This window comes from Orycteropus afer, unplaced genomic scaffold, assembly GCF_000298275.1.
Source record: "Orycteropus afer afer isolate SDZICR_OR568_19922 unplaced genomic scaffold, OryAfe1.0 scaffold00035, whole genome shotgun sequence".
Lineage (NCBI taxonomy): Eukaryota > Metazoa > Chordata > Mammalia > Tubulidentata > Orycteropodidae > Orycteropus > Orycteropus afer.
This window is the reverse complement of record NW_006921622.1, coordinates 1,661,197-1,680,160: the sequence shown is the minus strand read 5'-3', so window position 1 is coordinate 1,680,160 and position 18,964 is coordinate 1,661,197. Positions and strand designations below refer to the sequence as shown.

The window sequence follows — 18,964 nt, the reverse complement described above, 5'->3', positions numbered from 1 at the left end:
CAATTCCCGGAGCCTTGTTCTTCGCCAGTTCTTTCATTGCAGCTTTGACTTCTTCCTTCATTACCATTGGTTCTATATCATATGCCACTTCCTGAAATGGATGCAATGACTATAGCCTTCAATATGAATTACACCTCAACATAAAGAAAACAAAAATCCTCACAACTGGACCAATAAGAAACATTATTATAAATGGAGAAATATTGAAGTTATCAAGAATTTCACTTTACTTGGAACTACAATCAAAAGCCATGAAAGCAGCTTTCAAGAAATCAAACAACATAGTGCATTGGGCAAATACGCTGCAAAAGACCTCTTTAAAGCATTCAAAGGCAAAGACGTCATTTTTGAGGACTAAAGTACACCTGACCCAAGTCATGGTATTTTCAGTTGCCTCAAATGCGTGTGAAAGCTGGGCAATGAATAAGGAAGACCAGAGAAAAATTAATGCATTTGATTTGTGGTGTTGGCAAAGAATATTCAGTGTGCCATGGATTGCCAGAAGAATGAACAGATCTGTCTTGGAAGAAGTACAGAAGTACAGCCAGAATGCTCCTTAGAAGTGAGGATGGTAAGACTTCATCTCACAAACTTTGAACAAGTCGGCAGGAGGGACCAGTCCCTGGAGAAGGACATCATGCTTGGTAAAGTAGAGGCTCCAAGAAAAAGAAGATGACCCTCAATGAGATGGATTGGTAGGGTATCTGCAACAATGGGCTCAAACATAGCAACTACTGTGAGGATAGCAGGACCAGATGGTGTTTCATTCTGTTGTATATAGGGTTGCTATGAGTCAGAACTGAATTGATGCTACCTAACAACAACAAAATGGATTAATATAAGTCAATTAGTGGTATATACCCATGCATCCTAACTTATTATTAACAGACATAAAATGAGTCATACTAGATTATGTGAAGAAAATATTCTTTTCAGGGTTGATAATTCATATGTGTAATTACTTATTTTGGAATTGATACTTTTCAGAAGCCAGTCAATTTATTTCAATGAAAGTTTAATAGATTTTTCTTATGAATTCATAACAAAACACTTTGTGGGTAAAGTTACAGACTCCAAATCAATAATTTATTTCTTCATCTTAAACTTTTTATTTTGAAATAATTATGCACTCACAAGAAGTTGCAATAAATATATACCGGTAAGTCCCATGTACTCTGCACTCAGTTCCCCTCAATGATAAAATCTTACATAATTATGTTGTTGTTGTTGTTATGTGCTGTCAAGTCGGCCCCAACTCATAGCGACCCCTTCTTGGGTTTCCGAGGCAGTATCACTACGGAAGTAGGATTGCCCAACCTTCCTTCCGAGGAGTGGCTGGTGGGTTTGAACCGCCAGCCTTCTGGTTAGCAGTCAAGTGTTTTAGCCACTATGCTACCAGAGCTCCCAGTGGGCACGTACACTCATGTATTTGTGAGTGTATGTGTGTATAGTTCTATGCGTTTTTATCACTTGTGTACATTAGGAGCTCTGGTAGCATAGTGCCTAAGGCACTTGACTGCTAAACAGAAGGCTGGCGGTTCAAACCCACCAGCCACTCCTCGGAAGGAAGGCGCTGTGAGTCGGGTCCAACTCAACAACAACAACAACAATTACAACATTTTTGTAACCTCCACTGCAATCAAGATGCAGAACTATTCCATTACTACAAGAATCCCTTTCACTTACCTGCTATAACCACACTCTTCCCCTTCTCCTCATTCCATTAATTCGTTGTTCACCTCAATAATGATTTTGCCCCCAAAAGTGTTGTATAAATGGAATTTATTTCTCCTGATATTGGCCTTATTTTAATCAGAATAACTCTTTTGAGAGCCATCCAAGTTTTGGTGTGTTATCAACAGTTCCTTACTTTCTTATTGTGGAGCAGCAATCTATTGTATGTGTGTACCACTGTTGGTTTATCCATTCACCTGTTGCAGGACATTTGAACTGTTGTTAGTTTTTGGCTATTACAAACAAAGCTGCTATCAATATTTGTGTACAGGTTTTTGTGTGAACATAGTTTCCTTTTCTCTGGGATAAATGCCTGTAATTGATTGCTGGGTCACATTGTTAATTAAGTACATACTTAGATTTCTAAGAAACTTCCAAACTGTTTTCCAGAGTAACTATACTATTTTATATTCCCACCAGAAAGTAATAGCTTTGCCACAGCCTTGCCAGCATTTGGTCCTATGACTACTTTTTTTTTTTTTTTTTTTTTTTGGCCATTCTGATAGATAGTGTAGTAATATCTCATTGTAGGTTTCTTTTGCATTTCCTTAACAGCTAATGATGTTGCCCATCTTTTCGTGTGCTTGTATGCCATCTGTAGATCTTATTCAGTAAAATATCTGTTTCTGTCTTTTGCCAATTTTTCTAATTTGATTGTTTGTTTGTTTCCTGTTAAGTTTTTGTAGTTCTTTATATATTCTTAATGTTGTTGTTGTTATGTGCCATCTAGTCAGATCTGACTCATAGTGACTTCTCCTTGGGTTTCCAAGGTGGTGTCACTATGGAAGTAGATTGCCCAACCTTCCTTCCAAGGAGTGGCTAGTGTGTTTGAACCACCAGCCTTCTGGTTAGCAGTTAAGCCTTAGGCACTACGCTATCAGACAGCCTATATATTCTTAATAGTAGTCCTTTTTTGAATATGTGGTTTGCAAATATTTTCTCTTTCTCTCTGTAGCTTGTCTTTTCATCCTCTCAATAGATCCTTTCACAGAGCAGAAATTTTTAATTTTGATTAAGTTTACTTTATATATTTTTCCTTTTATGCATTATACTTTTAGTATCAAGTCTAAGAACACTTGGTCTATCCCTAGGTCCCAAAGATGTTTTGCTGTTTTCTTATAAAATTTTATATTTTCACCCTTTTTATTTAAGTCTTTTTTTTTTTTTAATTATTATGATTTGGGTGAAGATTTACGGAGCAAATTCTATCCATACAGCAGTTCACATATACTTTGTCTCATGTCATTGACTACAATTTACCCCAATGCAACAGCTCCCCTCCCACTTCCTCCTGATAGTTACCTCTTCCCAGTGTCCATCCCTCCATGCACTCCTGCCCCCTGAGCTGTCTCCCTATGCATAAGCAGCCCTTCTTTCTCCCATGATTCTTCTCTCCAAGGAATATATCTACTTGAGGTAAATGTTCAACTCATATGCCTGTATTTTGTTTGGCTGGAAACCACAGGTGTGGGTTCAACTCCAGACCGGAAGGGCAGCTAGGGACCATAGTCTCAGTGGTTCCACCAGGCTCTATCAGACCAGCAAACCTGGTCCCCGCCTTTTTTTTTTTTTTTCCTCCAAATGATTTTGAGTGTTGTTCCACATTGTTCTCCCTCTCTATCAAGGATCTCCTACATAGATCCCCTTCCAAGTGGATGACAGTGGTAGCTGGCCACCATCTAGTTCTTCTGGTCTCATAGTTGTATAGGCTGCAGATCGGATGGTGTACCAGTCACTAGGACTAATTGTTTTCATGAATTTTGGTTTTCCTCATTCTTCTTTGCTCTGGACAAGGAGAGACCCATCGTTGCATCTAGATGGCAGCTTGCTAGCTTTTAAGATCCCAGTCACTACTCGCCAAAGTAGGAGGTGGAACAATGTTTTGTATAGTAAGTTATGCCAATTGAGCTTGATGTCTCCTGCGACTATGGTCCCAAGCCCTCAGGTTCAACTACTCAGTCCCTCTGGGTAGCTGTCTGTGACTAAGCAGTGACCACAACCTTGCCCCTTGTCAGCTCTAGTATACACCTGGGAATTCTGATCATTCACATAAACTTATAGGACCATTGTCTGCCAACCCTATGTATGTTCTTGGATACCCTCCCCATTTCATAGATATACCTAATCAAAAGGAGCTCTGGTAGCATAGTGCCTAAGGCACTTGACTGCTCACCAGAAGGCTGGCGGTTCAAACCCACCAGCCACTCCTCGGAAGGAAGGTTGGGCAATCCTACTTCCGTAGTGATACTGCCTCGGAAACCCAAGGAGGGGTCGCTATGAGTCAGGGCCGACTCGACGGCAAACAACAACAACAACAACAATCATTTAGCCTGTCCACCCATCTATCCATCCATACACCCATGTTTGCCTTCACTGAAAACACAGTACTGTATGTGCAGAAGGCTTCATGTTTGTTGTCTGTACCTCCCATGCACCTCTCTATGTCTTTCTCATCCTCAATCATGTCATATTGGTCACTCACATTTGGTACATTGCCCTTCTCTTCACCCAAATCAATACTTATCTCTATCTATCTAACAGCATTCTCTCCCCTCCCCTCCCACGCCTGGTAACCAACAAAGAAAATTTCCTTCTATAGATAAACTTTTCCTTAACTTTTACAATAACGGACTAATACAATATTTGTCCTTTTGTGATTGACTTTCATAATGTCCTCCTAGTTCATCCACGTTATGCGGTGTTTTTTATTTAAGTCTTTAATCCATTTTGAGTTAGTTAAAGTCTGAGGTTTAAGTAGAGGTTATTATTATTATTTTTTTTTACCTTAGGATATCCAATTGCTTCAGCACCATTTGTTGAAAAAACTATCCTTTCTCCATTGAGTTTTTTCTGCACATTTGTACAAATTAGCTGGGCATAATTGTGTGAGTCTATTTCTGGGTTCTCTGTTCTGTTCCGTTGATCTGTGTGTCTATTACTCTACAAGTATTACAGTATTACACTGTCTCTATGACTATGGTTACATAGTGCATTTTAATATCAGATGGAGAGGTGGAGTGATTTGTCCTGTATTATGTTTCTTTGTTAAGATTGTTTTAGCTACTTGAACGTGATCTGTGCCTTTTCATCTAATTTTGGAATAAGCTTGTCTAGACCACATCGGAAACCCAAGGAGGGGTCGTTATGAGTCGGGTCCAACTCAATGGCACATAACAACAACAACAACAGATGTACAAAAAACCTTGCTGGAATTTTGATACAGTTACATTAAGCCTATGCATTAATTTGGAAAGAATTGCCATAATTATACTATGTTTACTATGTCCCAATTGATGAATATGGTGTGTCTCTCCATTTACTTAGATCTTCTTTGAATTCTTTCATTTTGTAATTTTTAAAATAGAGATATTGCGCATATTTCATCAAGTATGTAGATTAAGTTTTACTTTCTTTGATGGGGTCATTAATGGTATTATGTTTTTAATTTCAAGTTCATTAATTTTTGTATGTTGTTCTTATATCCTGAGACCCTTCTGAACTCACTAATTAGTTCTAGAGTTTTTATGGACATTCCTGGGAATTTTCTACATAGATAATTATGTCATCTTCAGTTTTATTTCTTCCTTAGTAGTCTATATATTAGTTATATATAGATAAATAACAGTCTATATATTTTATTTTTCTTGCAATTTACACTGGTAAGAATTACTGACAGTATGTTCAATAAGATTGGAGAGTTAAGATCCTTGCCTTATTCCTGATCTTAGGAGGAAAGCATTTAGTTCTTCTCCATTAAGTATGATGTTAGCTATATGGTTTTTATAGATACTCTTTATCAAGTTGCAGAAATTCCTTTCTATTTCTAGTTTGCTGAAAGGTATTATCATGAATGTGCATTAGATTTTGCAAAATACTTTTTCTGAATCATTGATATGATCGTATCACTTTTCATAATAAATCGTTTTTAAAATTTCAAAGTTGGTGAGAATAGTTTTCCTGAAATGCCTTGGGACTAACAATGCATATATAAGATATTTTCAGTAATTCCTAAATAGTTTAAAATAAATTAAAGATAAGTGATAAAATTTACTTTATCTTAAGTTCTTTACATACTGTATTATTCTAGGTCTATTGATTGTGGCCACTTCTTTGCTGCTGGAATTACTTTTTTTTTAGTAAATTACCTTTCTTTCAGTATTTTATTTTATGCTTCCCAAAAATTATCAGATAAAAGATATTCTAAGTTAAATTATACCTGAAGTGGGTCAAATAGAGAGAACTTTATGAAAAAAAAATTCATGTCATAAAATCCATTAGTGTTTTCTCTTGCATAACATAAATATTCTACCTAAAATATTATGCATGTTTGAGCTTTGTTGTTATGGTTGGTTGTCATCAAGATGATTCTAACTCATAGTGACTCCACGTGACAGAACAGAACTGCCCCATAGGGTTTCCTACGCTATAATGTTTAGGGAAGTAGATTGCCAGGTCTTGGTGGGAGTGAAATAATAAGTAAAATTTAGTTGTAGAGACAAAGACAAAATAGTTTTTGAAACTTAGTTCAGAGTTTTAAATGAATTTACAGCTTTGGAGCAGTTGTATACTGCAGCTTTGAAAATCAAGTGAGGTTTATTCAGAGAGGATTAGGAAGCTGTAGCCCTGTGTCCTTTTGTGGTTGAAGGGAAGCTATCTTTGTGCAGTCTCATTTCCCTAAGGCCCCAGCTTTGAGTGCATGTGTGTTTGGCTTCCTGTGCTTCACTGCAGCTTCCTTCCACAACAGCCTAGAGCCACAGATGGCTCACTGGGATACAGGAAAACGCCAATCTTTATCTGTAAGTATGGCTAGCCATCCACCATCTGTCCAAGTGTTTGTCCAGGGACTGATGGAGATACTATCCAGAAGACCTTCATAATGTCAGCTACATGGAATGTCAGTCACAGAAATGTCAGTGCTCAAAACAATTTATCTCACTCCACTAAAAACGTCAAGATGCTTTCTCTGAGATAATGTAACTATTTCTTACGCTACAGGTTTACCCTGACTTGAGCTTCACTCTAAAGTTTCATAATTGCAGGGGAAAAATTTAGGATTCAGTTACTGATTTTTAATTAAGTAGATCTGGATCCAGACTTAATGATTACTGTGGGTTTATATTTCCAGTTTTTCTTTAGCCAAAACCTATTTTTTTTTTTCTTTTGAAGAAATAGCTCTTTTGTATGCACTTTTTCCAATTTGGAGAAGAAGGTTAGAGTGACATCTGTTCTGGGGCACAGGGAATGTCATTAAAGAGTGACTGTAAAGATAAAGCTTCTGACAATATCTGACTGGTGAAGTAAGTGCTGATGGATGGGCGGTGTCTGGATGGTAGAAAAATGTGTAGTAACCAGGAAGATGATGGATTTATAATGTTCAATAACATGCCAAGGTGAACATGTCTTATACCAGCAAAAAAATCATTAAAACATTAATATAGTAAACATATATTATTTTCTTACATATGAAATTTATTTATTTTATAATCACAGAGTTATTCTTTGTTTCTCCTGTTATATCTGCTACTAGTGAAATATAGAATAGTAATGTGACAATAGCCCTTTTGTTTTTGGCAAAAAACCTTCTTTTAACATTCATCTTTACATTTTCCCAGTGACATATATGTTTATATTTCTATTTTGCTGTAGGAGGAGCAGAAGCACTGAGCAGCTATACTATGTTTCAACACTAAAATGAAGAATTAGAACAATTACATCCATACCATTTCTTGTATTATACAAACACCCAGTGACTCATATATTTATTTCAATTATTTGAATATTTTAGCCAGGATTATCTGATAATAACATTAGCATCACATTTTCTTTATTCTGTGTATAGTCATCCCTCAGAATTTGTGAGAGATTGGTTCCAGGACACTCCACCCCAGTAACCCTGTGGATACCCAAATCTGCAGATACACAAATCTACAGATACTCAAGTTCCTTATATAAAATGACATAATATTTGCATATAACCTACACACAACCTCCCCTGTACTTTAAATCATATCCAGATTACGTATAATACCTAATATAATATAAATACTATGTAAATAGCACTTTACACTCCTTCCTAGCCTTTGAGAGATTGCTTTCACCTCGTCTTTTTTTTTTTTTTTTTTTTGATCCATAGTTGGTTGAATTCGTGGATACAGAATCTGTAGGTACAGAGAGCCAATTGTATATGTTTTATGAATTAAGCAATATGCTCTATTACAGCTTTATATGTCAAACAAACTATATATGTATATTAGTGTTCTATTTCCACAATAATGCCATGTAACAAACCATCTGAAATTCAGTGGCTTATCACTAAAGCATTTATTCGTATCACTTATGATCTGCAGACTGTCTGGCCTTCCTCCGTTTCAGCCTGCAGGTTGTCTGGGTCCAGGTCTGCTTCGCATGAATCCCCTTTCTCTGTGGACTAGCCTTTATCTGGGGGCATGATCTCTCCCTGGAGCCCAGGAGCACAAGTGGACAAGGCAAACCACACAAGCACATTTAACATTTCTATCTACTTCATGACTACTAATGCTCCATTTTCCAAAACATGTCATATGAACAAGCATAACATGAAAGGGATAGAAAAATATACTCAGCTGGTTCTAGTGTGCTGCAAAGAGAAGGAAGGAAGAGTAAAGAATAATTCAATCTACCACTCAATCTAGGGCAACCCAGGCCAAAGATTTAAGGAGTCTCAGTCTGGGGTTCCCTGGAGAGTGGATGTATCTACCTTAGGACATCATTATGTCATCATCATCATCACTATTATTATTTTTTAAGTGTGTCTTATGGTTCTCACTGTGCCTGAGTATAATTTTCATTCTGCCCTTATTTATTTATTAGTAACCATTAATCAATAAGTAGTGATAGACTATGTAGCTTGAATTTTTAAAAATAACATTTCATTTTTGAAGTTGATATATTAATAGAATAATGTTTAGCAACATCATTTTCCTGTATACAAAATTACTTTTTCTTCAGAGAGGCAAAAAGGAGAGTTTTTATTCACACTTTTGTTACACATTTCCCTTTCCCAAGTTAATACGTATCTACCTGTAGTTACAACAACAACCTGTAGTTAGTGGTTGTTCTGGTTACCTAGTGCTGCTCTGACAGGAATATACCACAAATGGGATGGCCTTAACAAAAAGGAGTTTATTCTTATAATTTGGAGGCTAAAAGTCCAAGTTCAAGTGCCAGGCTCTAGGGGCTGGATGAAAGCCCCTCAACCTTGGGGTCCAGCTTCTGGCCCACTGGAGCAAGAGGCATTTCTTCACTCAGTTGCTGGCTGCTGAGGCTGACAAGCCCAAGGTTGACAAGGAAAAAGGCACAGTCCTGATGTTACCAAACCACATGGCAGGCCATTAACTTAAGTCCATTGTATGTCCCAAGGTTGGCAGAGCATAGCAGGCTGCTGAGCAACGACACGGCTACACGCAGGGTCCAAGTGTGCCATAGGTTAGAGACCATTCTCAAAGCTTCTCCTTCTATACAGGAAGCAGACCACATCCCAAAGGCAGCTACTCAGCTGCTCATAGTAGATTCCACCATGGAGTTGGTTACTAGTCTCATCATGGGGAATACTACATCCCACTGCCCAGCTACTCAACCAGGCCCAGCCAAGTTGACACAAACATAACCACCACAGTGGTTTACCCTCCCTTCCCTGTATACAAATATTCAACTATTCATTGTCCCTTGCTACCACTAACCAAGAAGATGTATCCCCTCTGAACCACTCTTATCTCCTCCAGCCCTATTTGCTTACATGTAAAATACTACTCACAGTTTCATTTTTAGATAAGATTTAATAAGAAAGTACCTATGATCCTACCACTCCCGGAGAGGAAGGCTTCCAACTGATTTCCATTATCCACAGAACAAGGCTAAAGGCCAAATTCTATAATCTGGCATTTGAGACCTTGTTAGAATGACCTCACCTTATTTTCTTAGTCTGAATTCCCATTATTTTTCTTTGAGGGCCATGTTGTTTCCTCAAATGGCATTGCACTTTCCCACTCAAATAATGTAGATTCGTGTCCATTTATCTTTGGTCACAAGACTCTTTCATTCTGGAATTGCTACCCAAATTAATCTTGTTTGTAGATCTTCATAAACTGGAGTAATTTCCCCTCCTTGTGAATTTCACAAGCCATTTCCTGTATATGTTTTGGCACTTACTGTGTCATCCTCATTATTTATCTATGTCTTGTCACTGCTAATGGACTGCCTGATTAATCTCCCATTTCAACACTAAAGATAGTTCCTTGAATATTAGAAAAAATATTGAGTAAACACATTTTTCAGCTCATTAATACCCTAAGTAATTGTTCTTTTCAGCTGTGGATTTCAATAAGCTTAAGTGGTTGCCTGAAGTAACAATCAGTTCACACTGGAATAAAAGCAATGCAAACTCAAACTCTTTAATTTTCAGTTTTAGTTTCATATGAGCAGACTCATTAGGAATATGTGGTACAGCACTGTATAGTGCTTAGAGTTCAGGATAAGGAATTTGTCCTAGATAATATCTATGGATATATCAGGAACTAGGCTCTTGGAAGCATTTCAACTCCATGAAATGCCTGGCTGTGCAAATGCTCCGTAGTTTTACCTGACTTAGAAGCTACGAACAAGCCAGCCTACTAACTAATGCACCTACACTGAAACCACTCGGCACATTAATATGCTTTGGCTCTGCAGTCAGAGCTGAGGAGGGCTGCCGGTTTCCATTTCCTGCCAAGATCCAAATACAAAGTCTTAGCGCCCCCTAATGTTGAGAGCAATCCTTTCACCGTTATAATAAATAGATGAAGTAAGATAAGTAGGTGGAAGACCAATGCCTGTGAAATTTAACTTTGCAACTACTAATGGCCTTTATTTGTATAGAACTTCATAGATACTCTCTATGAATGTTGCTTTGTGTGCCTGTTTGAACCCCAATCCCAGTGGAACTATTTTGGGTTTGTCTTTTTTTATGTTCTTCTTACATCAGTTCTGAGATATCTGCTTAGGTTGTGGACTAGACAAAACTAAATCCTGTGCTCTGAGCAGATTTGTTCCATTTTTTATTCATAATCCAGCATTTAATCATCTTGAGGATATTCTCCATCTATCTCTCTTTTGCAATTTTATTGTGAATTTCAGAGTTTTTATTTCAAATTTAGTAGACTATTTCCTCTGACAAAATTCTTCCACAGTTTCCTTTTCTTTTTTAGAAAAGAAAAACTCAAAGAGTGTGGCTTGGTACGAACTGGTCTGCAATGCTAAATGCCTTTCAGGCTCTTTCTGTCAGACTACTTAAATAAAAGATTTGTTAAGGAGCCAGTTTTCTTGGGATGTTGGGTAAATTCTTTATAAGTTCAGTTTTCAATAGAAGTCAGACATGTTCACACTTTTCACCTGTTTTGTTCCAGAAAACACTTTATTTTGTATAAAATTGGATATTTCAAGCATTGAAAAAGCTTCAATAAATTGCATCAGTATTTCTAAAAATGCATAGAGAAATAAGTCAGGTTACCCATTTTTTAAGTACCTGTGTGAATGAGATCGAGGTAACTGAAGGGTTGGAGAAAGGAGTAGAGAGGAAACAAGTAATGAAGAAGCCAAAGCAGGTGGCAACAAGACATGCATAAGCACACTGAGGTACAGTGATGGGGCTGTTAGTTTCCACAAAAGGAACAGAAATATAAAGTATATATGTTTTTAAAACCCTACACGTGAAATGTAAGGTATATTCTGTTCGGTCTGTCTAGTGATGTGTTTTTGTTTTAACACAGGGCCTAAGCAAGGATGTGGAGGTTATCTGACAGGTTCAAATTATACCTTTGCCTCTCCTGATTCTGACTCAAATGGAAGATATGACAAGAATTTAAACTGTGTATGGTTCATAAGTGCACCTGTAAACAAATTAATTAAACTCACCTTCAATACATTTACTCTGGAAGCAGCAACTACTTTGCAGAGATGTGCTTATGATTATGTAAAGGTAAGGCTATTAGATTTTGTAGCAAGTTCTACTAGTCACAGACTTTAATTATAGTGTATTCTAGTCTATACAAGAAGTCCTGAAAATTGTGAGTACTGCTTGTTTTTAAAATGTCCTATTTTTCAATGATGCAATGTATAATATCACAGATGTTTTATCTTCCTGTCAAATTAATCTTTAATATAGATGACTCCAAAATTTTGTGTGCCTCTTGACATTAGCTTTAAGTATCCCTGTTCATCAATCAGTGCCTTGTCAAGAGATTGTCTATGAGAAGAGGAGTTTGTGAGAGTTAACTTTGGAAAATCCTAAAATAAATGACAGTATTTGTAATGAAAATAACCACCTATTAATTCATCTGTTTCTTAAGTTTATATATTTACTTCTCATGTTATCTTTAAATATGAAAAATACCTTACTTCAGAAATCTCACTGGCAGTGAATCGAAAAGGTTCTCTATTTGAGTTTTTAAATGACTTTTTATATTAAATTATTTTATTTATCAGGCAATATGATTTCAGGTTTCAAGTGTTAAGTAACATCAATCATACTTATTCACTGACCTGTTACTACACTCTTGGAGGAAAATAGCAAATTTGGCAAGATCTCTGTTCATGTGGAGGTTAAATCTGGTTGGAATTTAAGGAATGATACCTACAGATCAACAATAAACCCTTCAGAATAGCAAATATTTAAGTACTAACTAATGCACTAGATATAGGCTTGCAGCAATGTGGAAGTTTAAAAGAGGAAAGTTAATGATAATCTGGTGTGATCAAAAAAGACTTCATAAATTTAAGGAGAGCTTATTTAAGAGAGGAGACATTCTACTCAAGGTAAACATAAATAAAAAGAGAAGAAGACACACAAGCTGGAATGTGAATGTTCTTGAAAAAGTGAAGAGGCTGGCTTTATTGGATCAGAATACTAAAGGTAGCAAGAGGTAAGATGATCTAAATAGAGCAATACCCAGATTAAAAAGGATCTTGAAAGTTAAGATAATGAATTAGATTTTAACAGTTAAAGCTTAGGAGAGGTTGAATATTTTCCAATGATGATATAATTAAAGTACTATTTAAAGAAGATTGATCTGGAATCATTAAGCCTTAGTCACTTTGAAGTCCAAGGTGTGCCTAACCCAAGCCGTAGTGTTTTCAGTCACCTCATATGGAGTGAAAGCTGGACAACGAATAGAAGACCAAGGAAGAGTGGATGCCTTTGAATTGTGGTGCTGGTGAAGAATACTGAAAATATCATGGACTTCCAGAAAAGCAAACAAATCTGTCCTCGAAAAAGTGCAGCCAGAATGCTCCTTGGAAACGAGAACGGCCAGGCTTCATCTCACCTACTTTGGTCATGTTGTCAGAAGGGACCGTTTCCTGGAGCTTGTAATGTAATGCTTGGTAAAGTGGAAGGCCAGAGAAAAAGGGGAAAGCCTTCAATGAGATGGATTGACACAGTGGCTGCAACGATGGCCTCAGGTATAGCAAAGATTGTGAAGCTGGCACAGGACAGGCAATGTTTTGTTTTGTTGTAATAGGGTTGCTATGAGTCAGAGCCAACTCAACAGCATCTGACAACAACAATCTGAAATCAGCATTCATGGAGCATTAAAGGGAGGAGCATCTGGAGTTAGGATTCCAGTGAGAGCTTCTTGTTAAGTAAGAAGGACCCAACAAGAAATGGTGGTCGTGATGGTGAAGACAAAACCAGTGGAAGATAAACTTTTAAGTTAAAAAATTGTTCATATTTGGTTTCATATAAAAAGGAAGGACAAGCCATCATTGGAATACTTATTTGCACATTTCATTATATGCCGTGAAATGGGCCACACCCAGGAGACCAAAACAATGACAGTAGTATTAGGAGCTCTGGTTGTGTAAGGTTTTGGTTCAGTTTTGGTGATAGTAAGGCAGCCAAATGGGATTGTCAATGGGTAGAAAATGGAATGGAGAAGAAAGCATCATAGAAAGAAAAGCCAGCAAAGAGCATTACTTAAACCAGGAGGAACAAGGCATTCTCTGAGGGATAGATACATCGTTGACTAAATAACCTTGCCTTTAGTCAGCTCCAGGAAAGATCTGAAGTGAAGTAGTTGGAGAGCACAAAGGAGTCAGAAAAAGAAACAGAGACAAGTCATGAAAAGAGAAAAAAAGGGGAGGGGGAGAGAAACCAAGAATAGTGTACTACTGAAGTCAGGGAGTAGATTCTCTTACAAAGGATGGGTGGTCTATATATTTAAACTGTAAATTAGAGGCCAAGAAAGGATAAGATGAAGAAAACCTCATTATATTGGCTGGCAACCATTTTATATTGGGGAAAAAAGCCAAATTAGAGGGAGAGCATGAAATACTAGAGATAATGAAGCATATCAATTCAGGTTGAATTCTTTTCTAAAATGAAACCAAAATGGCCAGAACAGCACTAATACTGATATTCAAGACTATTCAAGAGCTACCCTGGTTTCAGAGGAAAGTAATACGCTTCAGAGACAGGAAGTTTGGGAATTCAACTCCAATTTTGCCACCAGATAAATTTCCTAATCTCCTTGAGTCTTTCTCACTTTATTACATTTGTTTTTAAAGCATGTAATAGTACCTACTTTGTGAGGATGTTTTGAGGAAAAAGATAGTGAATACTAGAATGTTTAACACTGTACCTGACACATAATTTGTAAACAAATTTCCTTCCCTTTCTTTAGAGCAAATCTAAATGGGCATGAAAGCTATAGAATTTCTTTTTATTAAAATTAAAAAACTTGTATGTAAATTGTTATAAGTTTGAATTCATGTAAGATGTTCTGGGTATGGGTCTGGTAGGATGAGAGTTGATTGTATTTACTCTCAAGATTCATTTCTATAAGTGTGATTTCATAATGTCATTAAAATAACCAGTAATTTTCTGAATTTCCTCAAGGCATTCAGGAGAAATAACAATATCAAAAACAAGGAGTTGCTATCCAGCTTCAGAATAAAATGTCTTTTTATCAAAGAAAATCTGTTCAGATACACTCATGTTTTCCCTTTGGGAAAATAATGCTCCTCAAGTGGTAACTTTTCCAACTTCTACTAAATTGTCATATCCAAGAAAGTCCTTGGAACATGAATCTTGGAGCAATTTTTATTAAAGTGATCCCTGTTGATAAACAGGACACTTGATTCCTTTCAGATTGTTTCTTAGATAATGTAATCAAATCATTTTCAGGAAAGCTAATTTTATTTAATTAAATTTTACAAGTTAAAACATACCAATTCCATTAATCATTCATAATTATATTACTGTTGTTGTTGAAAGGGTTGACTTGGACAGTTGTTAAAGTAATGATAGAATTTGGTGGATTGTATATTTCACAGAGCAATTGCTGTTGAAATTAATGCCACTGACATCATCCCATAATGAGTTATTTCACATTATTATGTGCTAGGCATTGTACCTGGCACTGGGCAGTTAAAGATCCCGCAAGGACTTGTCAGTAAAGCGCAGGAGACTGACATGTAAGCATGTGAATTATTATGCAGCATGACAAGACTGATAAATAGAATAATAGAGCAGAAGAGAACATGATTGACTCTATTTGGGGTTCAGGAAGGACTTCCTAGAAGGGATGGCTGAGCTAGGTTTTGAAAAAATGAAAAAATGAATGGACACTTACTACCATTTGCAAATGGATTTACTCTGAAGATCCATTTCTATGTGTGTGATTTGCTAATCTATACAGGAAAAATTTTCCTCCACAAAACTTTAAGGAGCATCACAATAGCTTGCTTGTGAGAGGCTGTTGTTGTTATTGTGTGCCATCAAGTTGGACCTGACTCATAGTGACCCCTCCTTGGGTTTCTGAGGCAGTATCACTACGGAAGTAGATTGATTGCCCAACCTTCCTTCTGAGGAGTGGCTGGTGGGTTTGAATCACCAACCTTCTGGTTAGCAGTCAAGTGCCTTAGGCACTACGCTACCAGAGTGAGAAGCTGGCTACCAAAAAGAAGGAGGCAAGGAGGAGCTGTGAGCTACGTAATGGATGATCACTTTCCTAATACTAGTTCCCCAATCAGCCATTTTACTCCTCCTGTATGGGGCTCTGGTGGCGTAGTGCCTAAGACATTTGATTGCAAACCAGAAGTTTGGCAGTTCAAACCCACTAGCCACTCCACAGAAGGAAGACTGGGCAATCTACTTCCGTAAAGATTTACCCCCTCAGAAACCCAAAGGGGGTCACTATGAGTGGAAATTGACTCGATGGCAGTGAATTTGGTTTGGTTTGTACATAACAGTGAGTGAGGTGGCAAGGAGGGGTTAGGATTGTGACTCTCATGTTCCTCTACTGGAAATATGGCCCCTTCCTAACATTTCTAACTTTTCCGCAACCTGATCAAACAGTGTCCCTTTTAATGATCAATAGCTTATAATGCTTCATTTACTCCCTGAAGTTACATCATCTACAATAAAACCTACCTGTGTGTGTGTGTGTGTGTGTGTATATATATATATATATATATATATATATTTTATATGTTGTTGTTGTTGTTATTTGCAGTTGAGTCGGCCCCGACTCATAGCGACCCCCCTTTGGGTTTCCGAGGCAGTATCATTACAGAAGTAGGATTGCCCAACCTTCCTTCCGAGGAGTGGCTGGTGGGTTTGAACCACCAGCCTTCTGGTTAGCAGTCAAGTGCTTTAGCCACTATGCTACCAGAGCTCCTATATATATGTATAATTTCAACAAAGTCAGTATAAGGTACTACATGACATAAAAACGAAAGTGCATAAAATAGTGTATAATATCAATAGGTAAATATTCTGATACAACTGTATTATGTCATGTAATAGTCAGATTCACCCACTAATACATGGACCCATGGTGGAGATGAAGTCCAAATGTAGAATTATATTGGTAGGTTGCATTCATAACTCAAATGCCAATAGCAGCATCACCATCTGCAGCATGAATTTCCAAAATGGTAGGAAAAGTCAAATAGTTTAAACAAAACAAAAGAGTCATATGCTGTTACATCCACGACACATTCTGTGACATAAGACATTATATGATTTAGATTCTGTGTGAACACTATATTATACACAGGTAGTCTCCAGATTATGAAAAATTATTTTCTTAAGTCTGTCTTTAAGTCAAATTTGTACCTTAGTTTGAATAGTTAAGTATGGTGTGTATGTAATGTCAGTTATTCAAGTGTTTTTCTTAGTATATAGTATATAGTATACCTTTCTATGCATAAAAACATTAAAGAAACACTTCCAGATACACTAAAACATCTTTAACACAATAATACGATAATAATAATAAATAATAATGTTTTGAAGTGAATTCTATACTCCATTTGTTACTATGAACCAATGCATATACCTTGAATTTTTAATGTAATAGGTTTACGGGGCTCGAGACTATAGATGAATATGTGGTTGGACATTGCCCCAGTGGACATTATGCAATGTATGACTGTAACAGTCATCTATCAATATACATAAAAAAAAGAAAAAAACCTCACTCACTGCCCTCAAGTCAATTCTGACTCATAGTGATCCCTCCTTGGATTTCCGAGGCAGTATTTCTATGGAAATAGATTTCCCAGTCTTCCTTCCAAGGAGTGGCTGGTGAGTTTGAACCTCTACTCTTCTGGTTAGCAGTCAAATGCCTTAGGCACTATACCACCAGAACTCCCATCAATATACATAGTAAACTGTATTCCTGGAAATTCTGTGCATGTTAAAACATTGCAAATATATTTTTATGTTTATAAAACAGATTTAGGTTCTGGGATCAATTTTTTTTTTTTTTTTTTTTAACTAGACTGTCTGGTGGCAGGACATTAAAAAGTTGTATGGGACAGAATAAAACCTCACTTGGCAGAACTGTTCTGTTAATTGCAGTATTGAATTCTGCATTGTGGATTTTAACCACTAAATGCCAGTTATATTCCTGAATTATTGTGATGACCCAAAAAAAGCACCACACTTTTGCAAAACACTCCCTAGGGATGGTATTGTCCATTGAGAACCTCTGTCTTAACCCATTGGGTTTCAGTCTGTGGTTGGCTGCTAGGAGGAGAGCTGTACATCTTTGGGAAGGAACTTAACAGTCTGTCAAAGCCTATAGTTCCTTCCTGTATGAAGAAATTCTAGTAAATTCAAGGTACATACAGTGGTTCATAATAACCATGTCTACTATTTATCCATGTATTCAATCAATAAGTGTTAATTTGAGCACCTGTTATATTCCAGACACTGTACCAAGGACTGGAAAAAAGCACTGAAGTAAAAAACAAACATGCAAACAAACATAAAATCAGCAAAAATAATATAAAAATTATTTTACCTATAGAGCTGGTTCTAATCCTTGTTTCTTTGTGGCTCTTCCTGGGACCCTCACTGTGGACACATATGAGTTTTTAAAGAGAAGTTTCTAAAATAGGTCAGAGTTTAGTCTCAAACCTGAAAAATCACTATTCTCTTGCCCCTCTCAAATTATGGCCAGTCATGTTGTCCACCATTAGCCTTACTAGAGATTCTGAAATAAAAGAATTCATAAACATACTCTAATAAAATACAACATAAAGCTGTCCCAATAAGATATCTTTTTTTATATCTGAAAGTCTCCCATTATCAGAATCCCAGGGAAATATTAAAACATAAAGTACTAAGGACATTAATATTTAATATTATTAAGTTAAATTGGAAAATATATAAATGCAATATCACAATCTATTGCCCTTGTGCCTTAAAAATTAATAGACATTAAAATCCAAAAATGTCCTTCCCCCCAGCATCTTCCACAGCTGAAATTGATGGCTGGGTGAAGTGCAGGATCTTGGAATAATTGTAATCAGGGGCTGTGTTCTACGAAAAGTATTTGTTCAATTCCTTCAGGACCTTAAGTAGTTTCTAATATGCTTCACTATTAAAGAGTTTTAAATTTGAGATAACACAATCTTCTTCATAGCATAGACTCAGGACATAATTCAAGCTCCAAGTATAAACCAGTTATCCCAAGCAACATGTTGTTTGTTGTTGTTACATGCTGTCAAGTTGGACCAGACTCATAGCGACCCCTCCTTGGGGTTCTGAGGCAGTATCATTGCGGAAGTAGGATTGCCCAACCTTCCTTCCGAGGAGTGGCTGGTGGATTTGAACCGCCAGCCTTCTGGTGAGCAGTCAAGTGCCTTAGGCACTATACTAGCAGAGCACCAAGCAACATGGGCTCCCATAATGCAATATTGAACTCAA

The 18,964-nt window shown here is 36.9% G+C and overlaps 1 protein-coding gene across 1 annotated transcript in view; it reads left to right on the top strand.

The window, feature by feature from the left end:
* Window positions 1-18,964, top strand: part of CUBN (cubilin) — a 413,126-nt gene that overhangs the window by 376,155 nt on the left and 18,007 nt on the right. The window contains exon 60 of the mRNA XM_007936404.2: window positions 11,517-11,725. Within this exon, the coding sequence (XP_007934595.1) occupies window positions 11,517-11,725 (209 nt within the window). The remainder of the gene's footprint in view (window positions 1-11,516; window positions 11,726-18,964) is intronic.